Here is a 16,379-nt window from a genome sequence, read left to right on the forward strand (position 1 = left end):
TGTCTGTCCCCACACCTTGAACTTCTCCATGAATGCTGTTGCTAAGCTACAGCCACCAAGAAGATTCTCATACCAGAGCCCTTGGTAGTATCTGGGCACTTTCCTCCATGGACAATTTAAAGATAAACTTCCCTTAGCTCGGGATATGTTGGAGGATGGACTCCAGTTAGGGTCAGTGACAAGAGCTAGTTGAGTGATAGATGTCTCACAGGACACTTGAAAGAAGGTGTGTGGTGTGAAGGGACGGCATGGGGCAGGTGTGCTGGGACAGGAGGCTCAGCCTCAGGAGGCAGTGCTCAGCTCCCAGTAATACTACCAACTTTTTGCTTAGTTCCTTTTACAAAGCACACTTACTCCCCTGAGCATGTGCAGTCATATACTGAGGAGTGTAGGCACAACTCATGGGGAAAAGAAAGTGCTTAGTATCCAGTTTCTGTCCTCTGCTACCTCTTCACATCTCCCCTTCCTTCCATCCATGTACCAGTTCCCTGTGCTGTAGGTCGTAGTGAGAAAAGCAGCCAACATATTCATGGCTTCGGGATTCACAATCTGTTGCACTAAAAAGGCTCCTTCGTTTTTTTTTTTGTTTTTTTTTTTTTGTTTTTTTTTGCCTGGGGAGCTCCCACAGCATCCAATGGATGAAGAGCACTGAAGAAATCCCAGCAGAATGAATTGCTGAAGCTCCTACCTGTCTAAGGGGTTAAAAATAGTAGGAAGGCAAAAAGATAGGGCTACCAAGTGGCCAGGCATGTGGACAACACAGCACTTTAAATGGGGACCTGTGACGTGCCTCTTGCAGCAGTGAGTAGAGCAAAGCGAATGTGGAGCACAGCCAGCACAGCAATCCCTGTAGGACAGAGGAGAAATTAGTTCAGCTAGGGAGCACAGTGATGGCTGATAGCCAGGCTCCAAAAAAGGTGTGGGACAGAGAATGGGGACCTTGCAGCAATCATAGAATCATTAAAGTTGCAAAAGACCTCTAAGATCACCGGGTCCAACCACCAGCCCATCCCCACTGTGCCCACCAACCATGTCCCTCAGTGCCACATCCACATGGTTCTGGAACACCTCCAGAGATGGTGACTCCACCACCTCCCTGGGCAGCCTGTGCCAGTGCAGTACCGCTCTTTCTGAGAATAAATTCTTCCTAATATCCAACCTGAAAGCATCTGAGGGGAAGGGGAGGAGGTAAAGTAAGGGTTTCCTTCTCCAGAGTGGCTGCCACTGCCTTCCGTACCAAACTAAGCCAAGACTTCACTTCACACGCCTTTGTAATTCCATCTGCTTCAAGTCACCATTCAAGAAACTCCTCCAACTGGTTGACTACTTAAAATACCTACATCACTGAAGAGCCCAAGCACTGCAATGCCAGCACTGAGTGGATATGCCAAGGAGACATCATTTTGGTACATCGAATGTGAGCCCACTAGGAAGGCAGCTCTGCAGGGAATTCAGCTGGGGAAAGCAACGCTGGGGTCTTTAGTTGAAACAGAAATTTAAAGGAAAAGGGTCACAAGTATCATATGGGCAGGGAAGCATTGGAACAGGTCACCCAGAGAGGTGGTGGATGCTCTGTCCCTGGAGACATCCAAGGTCAGGCTGGAGGGGCTCTGAGCACCCTGATCAAGCTGTAGGTGTCCCTGTTCATTGCAGGGGAACTGGACTAAATGGCCTTTGAAGGTCCCTTCCAACTCAAATAATTCTATGATTCTGTGGTCATATTTTTCTGTCTTTTGTTTTCTTCTCCCCGCTATGCCACGTCCTATAGTTCAGTGACAAATTGAGGGGAGGAAATAACGTGATAAACCAAAAATAAGACTGGAGGAGGGAAAAAAAAACAGCAAAAAAAGTATTTTTGCCTACAATTCAGGAGGATAAAACAAACGTTACAAAATTCTGCAAAGCATCCTCATCGATTAAAGGCTGTTGGGAATGACGAAGGTTCTCTCTCTCCCTCCCACCACCAGCCTCTCAGCTCAGCTCCTTCTCCCTCCTGGTGAATTCTCAGCTTTCTCTGTGACAACAGCGCTAATCCAGATACCCTTGTGATCCTCCTAAGGACAGTGAGGTTGTTTTTGGGCACCCCAGGGGCCACAGGGACCGTGCGCAGTGAAACGATGGCCGAGTTCAGGAGGATTTGTTCCAGTCAGATGTGGAAATGGATTTTTCTATTCTGGGTGCAGAAGCACAGAGATAAGGGCTCCATCAAGCCCTGTGCCGCACAAAGGGTTTTATTCTCATCACGTAGAGATTGGAGCTGCAGGACTAGAAAGGGCTGCAGTGATTTCAGCAGTGTTGTGCAGTGCCTCTTCCCAGCAAACGTTTAATCGCAGAGAAGGGTGTGAGAGCTGCAGGGAGCCCACCCTGCTGAGAGCTCGTGTGCACACGTCAGAGAACAGATACAGAGAGGCATATGTATGCGATGTGTTTGCGTGCATGCAAATGAGTATTTACGTGGCTCCACGTGTGGGTATGTGTGAATGTGTGCACATATAGTCACGCCTGTGGGTGCTTTAATCTATGCGTTATCTGTGAGTGTGTGAGACAAAACGTGAATGCACGCGTGCCCGAGCACAATTTTGCCATCCCAACTGTGGCAGGGCAGTCCAACAGGGCAGCTTTGGACCCATGCACGGGAAGGGCAGGGAATGGTGCTGAGGGGAAGAAGTCCTGCAGCAAGGCAAGGGGGTGCATTTCCAGGCTGTTATCAGTGCAGCCCACACTTTAATGTAATTGGAAACTGTTGTTAGGAATGCAATGTATTTGTAATCAGCAGGGTAACACAGTGGCTCAGCTCAGGCAAACACAGTACTGTCCACTTTCTGCTTCAGCTGCTACACGGGACCCTGGAACAAGGGAGTGTGGGGAGGCGTCAGGAAGCAGTTAACCAGTTGTTACAGGGGAAATACAGGAGTCAGGGAGGTCAAGAAATGGAAATACCCCTGAAAAGAAGATGTTTCTGCATCTTCAGAGGATGCAATAGAGAACCGAAATGCTTTATCTGCTCGAACGAGTGGAAAATATGCAAATATTTGCTCATGAAAACTTGGTGTGCTTTGCCTTCCCAAGCATAAAATATGAAAACGTCATGCAGCGCGCAGCCGGCTCGCTCGGATCTCGCACTCAGTGCGTCATGCACAAACACACGCACTGGGATGTCAGCGCAGCCAGCTGTGGCATGTCCCTCTCTACATGACAAATGGGGACATGTGGGGAAGAAATATATATGCCTTGACTCATGTGCTGTGTGTTCACAACATGGACATTTCATCTGTGCCCTCACTGCTCTTTCAGCTGGCAGAGGAGAGGGATGGACATATGCCAGCACCTAGCCCTGCTGCCATTCACTGGGATGTCATCCCCAGCCGCCTTCTGCATTTGGGGACACACAGCCCCAGGGCCCCACACTGAGCCCCTCAGAGATCTGTTACTGTAAAAGCATGGTGCTTTGCTGCACTGCTATGTTACAAAGCCTGTGTCCTTGCCCTCTGCCTGGAGGCTAGAGTAATCACAGAATCTCAGAATGGTAGAGTTGGAAGGGAGCTATGAAGATCATCTGCCCTGATGGGCACTGTCCCTGGAAGTGTTCCAGAACCGTGTGGATGTGGTACTGAGGGACATGGTCAGTGGGCATGATGAGGATGGGCTGATGGTCAGAATAGATGTACTTAGATGTCTTTTCCAACTTACTGATTCTACGATCTAGTCCAAACCCCTGCTAAAGCAGGTTCTCTACAGTAGGTTACACAGGAAAGCCTCCAGGTGGGTCTTGAATATCTCCAGAGAAGGAGACTCCACAACCTCTCTGGGCAGCCTGTTCCAGTGCTGTGTCACCCTCAAAGTAATGAAGCTCTTCCCCAGGCAGAACAGTCCCAGGGCTCTCAGCTTTTCCTCATACGGGAGATGCTCCAGGCCCCTCATCATCTCAGTGGCCCTCCACTGGGCTCTCTCTAGAAGCTCCCTGTCTTTCTTGACCTGGGGAGCCCAGAACTGGACACAGCACTCCAGATGTGGCCTCAGCAGGGCAGAAGAGAAAGGGAGGATCCCCTCCATCAATGTTCTTTTTAAATGTACCCCAGGATACCATTGGCTTTCTTGGCCATAAGGGCACACTGTTGACTCGTGGTCTTGTGATGGACCAAATGCCCAGAGAACATGGCAGGACACTGTTGACCTGGTTTAAGACCAGTTCAGAATGTGGCTACCAAGCAATGGTGGGAACACTTAGTTTCAGACCCCTGGTGTCAGGCTGGTTCCATCAGCTGGAAATACCCATCTTAGGCAGGAGAGGTTCTAAGGAGGAGTCACAGAAGGAAAGAAGTTGCAAGTACAGGTGAACGGCTCTCCCAGCTGCTCCTCAGCCACGTGGCGTTAAAGCAATGCACAGCAAAAAAAAAATAAAAAAAAATTAAGAGGGAAAGAAAAGAAAGTGCAGCAGCTTTGGCAGGCCTTGATGTCTGTGTGAGGAAGCCCAGGCTGCCACGCTGACAGAGCAGCCCCAGCAGGAATCACTGCTGGGAGAAGTGCCCTCACACACTGCGGCTGCCTGCACAGGGCCAAGGAACGTGTCATTGCTCACTGAGCCAGGCCCTGCTTGAGCAGCAGCTATGAGTGAAATGCAGCCACGCGGATGGCTTCTAGCAAGCCTGCACATCCTCAGCCGTCCCTGCCAAAGGGCTTCACGCTGCGGTGGTGCTCCTGGCGAGCAGGGATTGGCTGATGCACAAGCCCGCAGGCTGGGCAAGGTTTGTTTTCCCATCCTGCTCTGCAGTTTGGCCTGAGATAATCAGTGATTCAGAGAACACAGAGGGCTTGCTGATGTTATGGGGTAACTTGGGAGCACCCCAAAGCACTGCAGAATGGAAACTCACTGTCACCTCTCGGTACCCCAAGTTTCCTCCTCCATCTGCAGGCGCTGAATGTGCCACCTCTGTCTGTGCCTCACTTTCCACTTTTGGAAAATGAGAGGGATAATGGGAGAAGAGTCAGAGCAGTGTTTCTTTCTGAGTTCAATATGAGGGCCCCCACCAGGGTTAAGCAGTGATGGAGAGAAGCGGAACACAGAGCCATGCTGCTCACTGGTCCCGTGCTCCTAGAGCACATGCTCTCCCTTCCCAAGGGCAGCAGAGGCAGTAGCCAGGAGCAGGAACTTTGCTTCCAGAAGGGATCAGCTGTTGAGCTGAGCAAAGCGCGAGGCGGGTGGATGGAAGGAAGGAGGGAGTGCGAGCCAAGCCTGACACGGGGCATTGTGGGGGGGGGGAGGCACTCACCAAGGCCTCCAAGGCAGGATGGAAAGGACAATAATTACATAAGAGCACTTGGCGAGCATCTGGCTGGAGTCAGCTGGGCCCCGCCAGCTCTCCCTCCCTCCCTCCCTCCATCCTTCCCTCCCTCGCTCCCTTCCTCCCTGCACTGCTAACCAGGAGCAGCTGAGGATACACCAAACCCAACGCGGGACTCCTCTGCAGAGGGGCACAGAGGTAAGAGCTCTTCTGCTTCCCCTTCCTGCTTGTGCTGCTCTGGGAGAGCAGGGAAAGAGAGGTGGGGAAGGGGAAAACCATCCTTCTCCAGGGGAAGCAGTCAGGAAGGAGAATGGAAGGGGCTGCTCCTCTGCCTCTTGGTGCTGACAATGCCTTTGCTCCAGAGGGTTTGCAGATGGAAGAGATGCACAGCAGTGTTTGTGGGTGGATGTGTGCATGGGCAGCAGGGCAGGGGGTCCATGTGTGCAGAAGGAGCTGAGCTGTACACAGGGGGTGGAAAGGGGAGGAAACAGCAAGGATCTTCCTTCCTTCTGTGTTTGTGGCAGATAGGGTTAATAGGATGTGGGGAGTGGCTGAGGGAGACCCAGGCTTACCCCCTGCTCTGTCCTTTGTGGGGAGGGTTGCAGGCAAAGGGAGGAAATGCAAGAGGAGGAAGCAGCTGCTTTTGAGCAAGGATTGCTGTTGTCCAATCTGGCCAGAGCTTCTCTGGGCTGCCTCCAAGGCAGCGTGTGAGGAGAGAGCTGGAGGACAGCTGAGCACACACACAGGGTGCCTGCAGGTTGGGTTACACTCAGCAGTGTGGCTGGCACGTGGACCGAGGAGAGTGCTCTCAAAACCCATACGCTGGAGCACTTGGCCACACAAGCTAAAACCTCTTGGAAAATTTTCTGCACCAACAAAACACTGCTGGTGCAGCCTATTGCCTTTAGAGAAAAGGGCAATATTACCCTGACAAAGGTATCTTTATTGGCATAAACTGCTGCCCAGCAGGGTGATGCTACCAGAGAAAGTCTTAGAGGCATAGAATTGTTTGAGTTGGAAGGGACCCTTAAAGGCCATCTGGTCCAACTCCCCCGCAATGAACAGGGACACCTACAGCTCGATCCGGGTGCTCAGGGCCCCTCCAGCCTGACCTTGGATGTGTCCAGGGATGGAGCATCCATCACTTCTCTAAGAAACCTGTTCCAATGCTTCACTACCCTTACTGTAAACAACTTCTTCCTTATATCCAATCTGAATCTCCCCTCTTTTAGTTTGAAACCATTTCCCCTTGTCTTTGCTGGCTCCTTTGAGCGTCTCCGTTCAGTTTGAGAAAGGCATTAGGTACAAAGTCCTGCTCACAGATGAGAATATGGCAGGAGCCCTTCTGATAGGGTGCTCAGGTTGGAACTAGATGATCTTTGAGGTCCCTTTCAACCCAAGCCATTCTATAATTCTGTGATTCTCCGTGAAGAACATTTGCTAGGTTGTGAGCAAATCCAGCATGCAGATGGAGAGGTGGGAGGGAAATGAGTGCAAAGACATTCCTGCTGCCTGCTCCCTTGGAAAGGTGGAGGTAAGGTAGGGCAGAGGTGAGGCAGGGAGCTGCAAAAAGGGGGAGTGTCATGCTTGGAAATGAGACAGGCAGGGAAATCTGAGAGAGAGGGGAGTGACTCCGTGCTGGGAGCTCATGAACACGGCAGTGAATTCCATGGGGCTCCTCTGGCCATGGATGGACGTTTGTTCACTCTGCTCATTAAGCTGCAGGCTGACAGACAGCCCGAGAGTATCTCCAGCCCTCCCAGCCCCCTCCTTCCCTTCCCCCCAGTTCACAGCACATATTTTCCCAGACTTTTCCGCTTGCTCCTCCAGTGGTGCTGGGGTCCTGCCAAGCGCCAGCCACTCTCTGGGAAGCGAGGGCCTCCCATTCCCAAACCATATAACTGGGAGAAGGAAAACAAAACCAAAAACAAATATCCAAGAACACGTAGACACACACAAAACACTTTTCCCCTCAGAAATGTGGGAGCCTTCTCCAGATTCCCTTGGCAGTTGTGCAGTGCTGACTTGGCATTTTGGGCCCCTGCTGAAAGAATTATTGCCCATCCTCCCTTCTGCCACATATATGCACTCCCACAGGGTATAAATTCCTAAATCCAGCTTTGCCACAGCATAGGAGCCCTAAAATCTTCCCCTCCCCCAAACTCCCAGTGAAGCCACATAGCTCTGACCCAAAGGGCACAAGGAGGCTGCTTGGCACCAGGCTGGGGCAGAGACCACCACTGTGATTTGCTGCAGAGCCTCAGCTTTGGAGAGCAGCAGCAGGGCTGAGCTTGGGGCCGGCACACCCTTCCCATGCAAACCGCCCTGCCCAGGGCATGACCTTGCTATGACACGTGCCCAAGTGTGAGGCTTGGGGCTCTGCCTGGGGAAGGATGACCAGAGAGGAAAAAAGACAGTGCCTCTCCCAGCTGGCAAATAAGCCTGCTGGAAATAGCATGACCGGGACGAGAAACTGCAGTGATGCGCAAAGAGAAACCATGCAGGAGAGAATGAAAGATGCAGAAGTTTGGGAGAGAGCATGGGCTGCCAGGTGAAGGGCTGATGAGGGCTAACACAGGGGATAAGCAGACACGGAAGAATCCTGCACCATTGCACCCTTAGATGCTTGGGGTGGGATGCTCCCCTTCTGCCTTACTCACCCTTTGCAGAGAGCACAATCCATTCTGGAAGACAAAAGGCAAGGGGGCGAAAAAAAGGGAAATGAACCACCTAGGAAAGAGTTAAGAGGCACCGCAACCCAAGCCGGTCTGCAATGTGCCCAAAGCCAGGGAGGGAAAGGGAGGGGGAGGAGAGGGGATGGAGCAGGTCCAATCCCAGACCGTGCACCCTGCCAGCACTCAGCAGCCACTGCCAAGCGCGGGCTCTTAAAGCCATGGGCCCCGGAGGCTGGCTCTGCAGACAGAGGGCAGCCAGCAAGCAGGGGGGCTGGGGAGCACAGCGGGGAGCCCTCAGCATCCAGGGTGAGCTGCACTGGGGTGTGGGCAGAAGCAGGGTGGGCAGCAGCTGGGAGAGAGGTGTCTGAGCATGCCTGCGTGTCTGTCTGTTACATACATGCTCCTCTGAAGGCTGCTTGCTCCACTGTGCTTTCTTTCTCTCTCCAGTGCAGCAGCTCTACTCCAGACCTTTTGCAAGAGTCTGCTGTCCTGAAAGATCAGCCACCTCTTTGGGCAAGGTGCTGAGGTTTGGCTCTCCTCCCGTGACAGAAAGGAAGAGAGGAGCTGAGACACAGCTGAGCATCGGAACTGGAATTGGAATAGCGCTGGAAAAGGCTGCCCAGAGAGGTGGTGGATGCTCTGTCCCTGGAGACATCCAAGGTCAGTCTGGAGGGGCTCCGAGCACCCTGATGGAGCTGTGGGTGTCTCTGTTCATTGCAGGGGAGTTGGACCAGATGACCTTTAAGAGTTCCTTCTAGCTCAAACGATTCTATGATAAGTGGGGGGCCAAGGAGCACAGAGGGATGGGCTTTGATAGTGGGAAAAGGAGGGGTTGGAGTTAAGTCTCTCACCAGGGAGACGTGGGTCTGACTCCAGCTGGGATGCTGGGTTAACTCTGTGAATAGCTGACAGCTAGTGACTGGAGGTCTGGAGAAGTTTTTCATAGCCGTCCGTATAGATATAGCATCCTACTGGAGTGTGCTTTTGCTGAAGGAGCCGTGCGGTTTGCTGTGCCTTCTTTCTCTATCCCAGCCTGGCAGCTTTGAGTGGCTCCAGTGGTTTGCCTAGTGACAGGCTTTGAGGCTCAAGCCTTTCATCAGGGCTAGCAGCCAGCCTCTGTTGGTCTGGGCTGAAGGGTGTGGGGCATCCTCCTGGGCCATGTGCTTGCTACTCAGATTGCAGCCTTGAATCTCCAGGGACACCAAGCACATAACTCCCACACAGGACAATGCTATTCTGTCCCACCACTGGCTCCAGCCACCAAGATATATTGTTTCTTGGTGATCTCTCCTCTATCCCCCATGTCCTCCCCTTCCTATGCTTCACTCTGGCACTTTCTCATATCTTCCCAGGTCACCATGAACATAATTTACCTGCGCACACCCCTGGCCTTCCTTCTTCTCCCTCTTGCTGTGCTTGGGGCACCCACTGATGAACTCCACCTCACAGAACCCGCCCCTGGTGCTTGCAGGCGCTGCTGTGACCCACCAGACTCTTCTGCAGATGCCCCACCACCACCTTCCAGTCACCACCACCTGCCCTACCCGATGCCAGAGATCCGTCCCTATATCAATATCACCATACTGAAGGGTGAGTGCTTATCTTGGCCCCAAAGTGGCAAGACCAGTTAACCCAGCAGACACAGGGAAACATAGAACAAATCTGGGAGGTTAGCAATTCTGCTGGAGGCTGCTCTGACCTCCACCTTCTCTATACACAAAAAGTAAGTTCTGGTGCTGTTCTCTCTCTGTTTTAATGTCTGCCCAAGACTGTGACAAGCAGTACACCAACACCAGGGTAGAACTGCAGTATTAATTACAGAGAATGCCCAAATTATGCTTGTATTGTCAAAGTACCAGCCCTCTAACTTACACTGCATCACTCATAAAGTTCAGCTTGGATCTTTTCCCACCAACCAGTTAAGCTTGTATGTTTTCCCTTCAGCCTCACTCATTGTTCCTCTCTAGTCATATTCTCTCACATATATCAGCACTTCTCCACCTTTTCCAGCCTGTAGCAAGAACAGTGTTCACACTATGTGGATAACTGGGTCCTGGGAGAGGTGTGTAGGAGGGCAGAGACTGTGGTGTGGGTAAGGGAGTGTGGAGGATGAAGAAGAGGCCAACGGCCCCATTAGTACTTCGTGCTGTTGCTCTCCATCTTGCGCTGGAGTCTCCTAAGAATAGACTTTAGAGCTTCCAGCAAAGCCATACCAGGCGGTGAAGGGTTAGAAAGGGTTGGAAAGAAAGAAGATCTTGGTCACATCCATAGCTCTGTTGGCTCCTTTTCCATAAAGCACAATACTGTGACCATCAAGAGCATTCCTTCTTCTGTCATTCTCCCATCCTTTAGCAATCCTCTGCCTCCTCACTGAGTTTTCTCACTGCCACTTGCATCTCTCCCTCTGATATCACACAGGGGTTGTGTTCTCTGCTTCATCTTGTAGGAGAGAAAGGAGACCGAGGAGAGCCTGGGATGCCAGGGAAATGGGGCAAGGAAGGGCCACGTGGAGAGCGGGGTGCCCAGGGCCAGAAAGGCAGCAAAGGACAGATGGGCACAGCAGGAGATCCCTGCAAGCACCAGTATGCTGCATTCTCTGTTGGCCGCAAGAAAGCACTGCACAGCAGCGAGGGCTTCCAGGTCTTGATCTTTGACACCGTCTTTGTCAACCTCTACAGTCACTTTGACATGTTCAATGGCAAGTTCTACTGCTCTGTGGCTGGCCTTTACTATTTCAGCCTCAATGTCCACACCTGGAACTTCAAGGAGACCTACATGCACATCATGCACAATGAAGAAGAGGCAGTCATCTTGTATTCCCAACCCAGTGACCGCAGCATCATGCAGAGCCAGAGCCTCATGCTGGATCTTCAGGAAAATGATGAGGTCTGGGTGAGGCTCTACAAGCGGGAGCGGGAGAATGCCATTTACAGTGATGATGTTGATGTGTACATCACCTTCAACGGGTATCTGGTCAAGCCAAGCCTTGACTAATTGCCTCTCCTCCTTTCCAAAGCCTCCCTGGCCTTCTTCCTCTCTCTTTCTCTTTGTATTGCCCGCAACCACTGCAAATCTCTTGGAAATGGGCCTGTGAAGTCTCCGGCACTGAGTGTGAAACTTGCTGCACTGGCTCCCACCTCACGCTCTCTCACAGTCAGACCTGTAGCTGTGCGTTTACAGCATGACACTATTGTCTCTCACACCTCACCTCGTGACCCCAGCTTAAGTGACTGGCTTGTTCTAAATCCACAAGTAGGACGTGGCTGGCTTTTAGGGTCTTAAAGTGGGAGGAAAACTAAGATTTTGCTCCTGGGAGTGTGTCCTTCCTTGGGGTTTCCTACACAAAGGACTCCCATAGAAAGGGCTAGAAAGTCCTCGTTGCCCAGGTGCATGCTGGCTCCTCTCTGTCCTGACTGGACATGCCGGTTTTGCAGCCTGCAACATGGCCCTAATGCCAGCATTCACACCTGTAGTCTGGAGAGCAGACTGCGGCCTATTGGCCTTCTGTAGCGCAGAGGAAGAGGTAGGAGTGGTGGGAGATGATACTGTCTTTCCAAAAAAGGGTCTGTTGGCCTTCCTGTTATGTCATTGGCTTTCCGTAAACACCATTCTGGGTCTCAAAGCCCTCAAGTTATGGCCCAGGCTCCCGGGTCCTGTGGTCCTTCCCCAGGCTGGTTGTAAAACTGTGGCCTGGTGGGACAGTCCTCCATTGTGCCAGCTCTAGCTCTTCTGAGAGGTAGCAGGCTGGACACTCAGCCAGATAATTCAGAGATATCTGCTGTTGAATGAGCAGAGCCCACCGCTCTGTTCCCACTAAACCATAAACACAGAACAAGAGAGAACCCTACAAACCTCCCTCCCAAACCTGCTGGGTGCCACTTGGTCTCGGTTCCCCAGCTGTGGGAAGCCAGCCCAGTCCAGAAGGGGCTTTTCCTTTCCCAACTGCATTTTGGTGAACCTGTTTCTGCTCATTTCTGTGACAGAGGTGCACCCTTTGGTATCAGTGGCATGGCCCTGGCTCCTGCATGCCATTATGTCAGTCCTCCTGAAGGTGGTTCTCTCACATTGGTGTTGAGGGACTGCTGTTTCACAACATGAGCTGTAGGCTGCAAGGCCAATTGCAGTTAAACCACAGTTTCCAGACCTGGATGTGCTGGCATCTCGTTGCCTCTGTGATGGAAAAAAAAAAACTAGAGGCAAAACAGTGGTGTGAAAGGAAGCGAGACTTCAGCAACTCAACCCATATTGAAAGCTTCCCTGCCACATGTTCTGTGCCCTTTTCTGGCAATCTCATTAGAGCAACTGAGAAAAACATGTAGCTAAAACAAACCCTCGCTCTCCTTGTCAGGTTGGAGATGTTGCAGTGGGAAAGGATGCCAGTAGCAGGATATTCTAGTACCATTTATACTGGCCTGACACTGCCCTCACTCACATTCCTCTGGGGATGCGAGGCTGACTCAGCACTTTGGGAAAATCACTTCCATGTGTTGTGAGGCTGCCATAAACAGCAGTGCCAAGAGTTGTCTCTTTTTTGAGTCTCAGGACAGGACAAGCAGGAGAAACTGTATTTCTCTGCTGCCCATCATTGATGACGAAGTCTTCTGACTTACACTTCCGCAGTCTCATGGTTAGCCATGGTCTCTTTCTGTAGTACTGCGACTATCAGAGATCTCCCATTGGAGATACAAATCAAATTATTATATTAGGACTCAATCAGGTACACTCAGCCCAGGCTGGCAAAGGTGCAGGAACACAGGTTAACTATTGAAAGTGCTTGAGAGAATTGCAGGACATTTTCTCTCTTGCCTTGCTTACTTACCGTCCCTGCTCTGCTAAGGAAGCTGTGCAGACTGGAATGAATTTCAAGCACTTTCTGGCCCCTGATCCTCCCCACTGTTGTCACTGATGCAATGTGTGTAATAACAAGGTTTCACCAAGGTAAAGCTGGGTCTTTCCCAGGGAACCACATGATAATAGGATCATGGGAATGGAAGGAAACTGAGCTTCTTCCTCTCCCTTAGCAGGACAAGTATATGAAACTGCTCAGAGACAGAATTACAGGCAGTACAGAGGAAGAAGCATGCTGGAGGTGATGCTCAGGACTGAATCCCTTTCTGTCTTCCTAAGCCACAGGCTGCAAACCCAAGTATTGTGTATTTACAGTGTATAGTGCCCCATGTCTTCCTGAAGAGAAGCAAGCATCTCTAACACTGAATATCTCCAGAAACAAGCTTCTGTTTTCCTCCTTTTCTGTTTGTTTGTTTTTTTAGATTCCAGCGGTAAATCTCACATGTTACTCATGAGCATCCAGATGGTGCTTGATGCATGTGGTAGAGGAGGGCAGGGGGACCAAAGGGTATGTTTAACGGGCTTCTTGGTGCTAAACAAGATGGCAATCCCTTGGTGCTAAATAAGTTTTCAGAAGTTTTGGGTGCTTTCTGGAAGGTGTAGTAGGCTGAGTTGTAACGTACTGTGGAATTAATGGTGCTTTATGTTATAAAAACAAGCTCCAAGAACTTTTGTGTGTATATATATATATAATTTTAGTGATATTAAACTTTTTTCCTTCGTTGTTTTGCACATAGATCTATTTTTTCTTCCCAACCTTTCAAGCTCTGCATTCAAGGTCTGCATTCAAGGTCTGCATTCAAGCTCTGATTAGGCTAAATAGGGCAATGAAAAAGATACTGCCCTGAAAGAAACAGGTACAAAGTCTAATTCAACTGTGAAAATTCCTTAGGAAATCCTTAGCAATCCCTTTCTGTTTCCTTAAAGACAATTGCTTCACAGACACTTTCAGTTATGACAGCTCTCTTCTCTCTCCTGGGAAAGCTTTAAGCAAATTCAGGGCAGAATGCTTTGAGAATTACCCAGAAAGGATTAGAAAAGAGTTAGTATTAATCTTCAAGCACCTAACTAATTCTACTGAGAAAGGCTGGACCAAGACTGGACTTTTCCAAAGGGGATCAGCTTCTTTGTCTTGTTTAAATTTTGGCACATCCTTCCATCAGGCACGCAGTAAGCATGATAAGAGTGTGTTTTCCCTGTGGTGTTTCTGTTTTCTCTGCCAAGAGGTAAAAGCCAGGATGTGCAGGCAAGGGGAACTTTTGACTAGACATTTATATGTTTAACAGTGGGGCAGGTGGTAGTTCCAGATTCAGCCTGGACACCTATTTTGGAAGACTTGAGCGTAATGGCAAAGACTTGATGTTCATGTCAGAGGTGAAAAGACAAGTGACAATTGCACATAAACTGGGGGAATGTGGCGAAACTGAGAGTTAGTGGGTGGGAAGACTTGAAGTCTTGAATGGAAATCTAGGAGGGATAAAGTCGTAGGGAGCGAGATTATCCTTATAGGAGGTCTCAGTACAGGTAAAAGAGGTAAGTCTGTCTTTGGGGCTCGGACTGGTGGGACAAACACTCCTGATCAGGTGGAGAAATGGACAAGAAAACAAGAGCAGATGCCCATATAGGAGCTTCTATTTTGAGACTCATTCATCTTCAAATAGCTTATCCTGTGGTTTGACATGTACCAGATGCTCCATTTGGCCAGGAGTGGAAAACATAACCATGTGCCTTACAGGTCTCTTTGGTCCTGTGTCAGGCCTCGAGTTTGGGCTGTGTGTAAGCTAGTGAATGTGATACTTTGTCAGATCCGAGACCAGACTTTTTTTCATTTTTTTAAATTTACTTCTGAGAAATGTGTCCTCAGGAAATGCCAGGGTTGTGCTTGTGTGTGTTCCTGGCCCCTTGAGGTAAGATGCTGGTAGATTGGAGGTGCCTCTGTCACACTTAAAAAATGTGTGGAGCGAGGGAGGAGGGGGTGTGGAAATGTGCAGTCAGACCTTCTAGAAAAGCTTTCTACGATTCAGTCCTTCAGCCTGTCCACTTGGAGAGGAGCATGCTATCTCAACAATCTGTTCAGCCCAGTCCTTTAAGGCAATGATACATGCACCACTGGCAGAGTCTGAGGCCAGTGCCACCCATCGCACCATGGTTTGGCTGGGGAGCTGCCATAGGTGAGACCCAGCTCAGACAATCTGGAACCTGCAGTACTATAGAAAACATTCCTAAAGTTGTAGACATCTCTGCTGCCCAGTAGGTTGATACAGCCATGCCCTGAAGGCCATGAGACCTCCAGTCATCCCATTCATCCCAGTGCTGTGTTCCTCTCCATGCAAGGTGGCTGCTTTACAATATGTGAGCCTGATGTTGGCCAGCACCTCTCTCCTGAGTGAAGCAAGAAGCATGATGTGGGGTGGGAACTTCTCTTCTCCCCTGAAGGAGAAAGATCCAAGCCGTGTTGCAAAGAGCTCCATGACTTTGCTTCATGTTTCTGCAAGGTATAGAATCGAACTATACAATCACAGAATGGCTTGGGTTGGAGGGAACCTTTAAAAATCATGTAGTTCCAACTCACTTGCCATGAGCACAGACATCTTCCCAGATTAGGTTTGATCAAGTTTCTAAACTTCCCAACTAACCTGCTCCCCTAGGGAGAGAAGATCCACAACTTCTCTGGGCAACCTGTCCCAGTATCTAACCAGACTCATATTAAAAAATCTCTTCTGTATATCAAGCTTGAGATGTGAGCCCATGAAAATCTTATGAAGGTATCTTCCACGAAGTTGGCCCTTTAGACTGGTTTCCTGCGGGTTTGTGGTCTTGAAGGTATGAAGGGGGAGGATGGGGGAGAGAAGAGGTAAAGGGCAAGAGATGGTTCTGTTTCTGGGAGAGGAAGTGCAGGTCAGGGCCATCTCAGGAGAAGCTGGAGGCCCTGAAATTGTTCCTTGCTCTGTGATAGCTGTGGGAAAGGGTAAGAGAGGACTAGGGCAAGAAAAGGGGAATGAAAGGCTGAAAAAGGGGAACAGAGTTAGTACTGGGGTGGGAGGACCGGAAGGAGACCATCAGCTCTGCAGCAGGAGCCCACATGGACACAAGTGTGTGTGCTTGCACCCAAAGCAACATGGGGCAGTCATGGGAAAGCTTAGCTTCCAGCCATGGTGCAGGGTCTGCTGCATATAGGGGATTTCTGCCCTGTTTTGGAAGCTCTGTAACATAGCTCCAGCCTGCTCTCATTCCCAGACTACCCAGATAACCAGCTTCATTCACACCTCAGTTTTGTGGGCAAATTTTCCACAATGGTAGAATGGGCGTTTGCTGGGCCATGCAAGGCTTCAGAGGCCAGCTCGGAGCTGTGTTCTGTTGTCACACCCACACATGTGTACACACACACATACCAACCCCATATGGACATCTCTTGCCTTCCTGCTAGCGGAAACCATTGCCCTTTGCGAGCCCAGCTCACTCTGAAGATGCTATCATAAGGTAGGTAGAAGGGGGCTGAGGCACCAGGCTCTTCTGTACAAGTACAGCTCCCATTGATGTGTGTCCCCTCTGCTTCCACAAGACTCTGTGATCT

At 50.4% G+C, this 16,379-nt stretch overlaps 1 protein-coding gene across 4 annotated transcripts; it reads left to right on the plus strand.

Annotated features, from left to right (window-relative positions):
• Window positions 5,369-13,523, plus strand: C1QTNF6 (C1q and TNF related 6). Of its 4 annotated transcripts, none has more exons than XM_021385781.1 (4): window positions 5,383-5,480; window positions 8,405-8,617; window positions 9,310-9,547; window positions 10,404-13,521. In XM_021385781.1, the coding sequence occupies exons 3-4, from the start codon at window positions 9,316-9,318 to the stop codon at window positions 10,949-10,951; spliced, it is 780 nt and encodes a 259-aa protein (XP_021241456.1). In that variant the 5' UTR covers window positions 5,383-5,480; window positions 8,405-8,617; window positions 9,310-9,315; the 3' UTR covers window positions 10,952-13,521. The 4 variants fall into 4 exon arrangements, with proteins under 4 accessions (XP_021241463.1, XP_021241456.1, XP_021241462.1 ...); XM_021385787.1 differs by having other exon boundaries at window positions 9,429-9,547; XM_021385788.1 differs by lacking the exon at window positions 8,405-8,617 and having other exon boundaries at window positions 5,369-5,480.

Source organism: Numida meleagris, chromosome 1, assembly GCF_002078875.1.
Source record: "Numida meleagris isolate 19003 breed g44 Domestic line chromosome 1, NumMel1.0, whole genome shotgun sequence".
Lineage (NCBI taxonomy): Eukaryota > Metazoa > Chordata > Aves > Galliformes > Numididae > Numida > Numida meleagris.

Bases quoted from the DNA above. Each gene is read 5' to 3' on its own strand.
- C1QTNF6 (XM_021385774.1), top strand. From the start codon at position 7,919: ATGCTCCCCTTCTGCCTTACTCACCCTTTGCAGAGAGCACAATCCATT. The intron at 8,264-8,409 runs GTGAGCTGCACT...TCTCCAGTGCAG, and splicing joins GGGAGCCCTCAGCATCCAGG to CAGCTCTACTCCAGACCTTT. The intron at 8,618-10,403 runs GTCAGTCTGGAG...TTCATCTTGTAG, and splicing joins TGTCCCTGGAGACATCCAAG to GAGAGAAAGGAGACCGAGGA.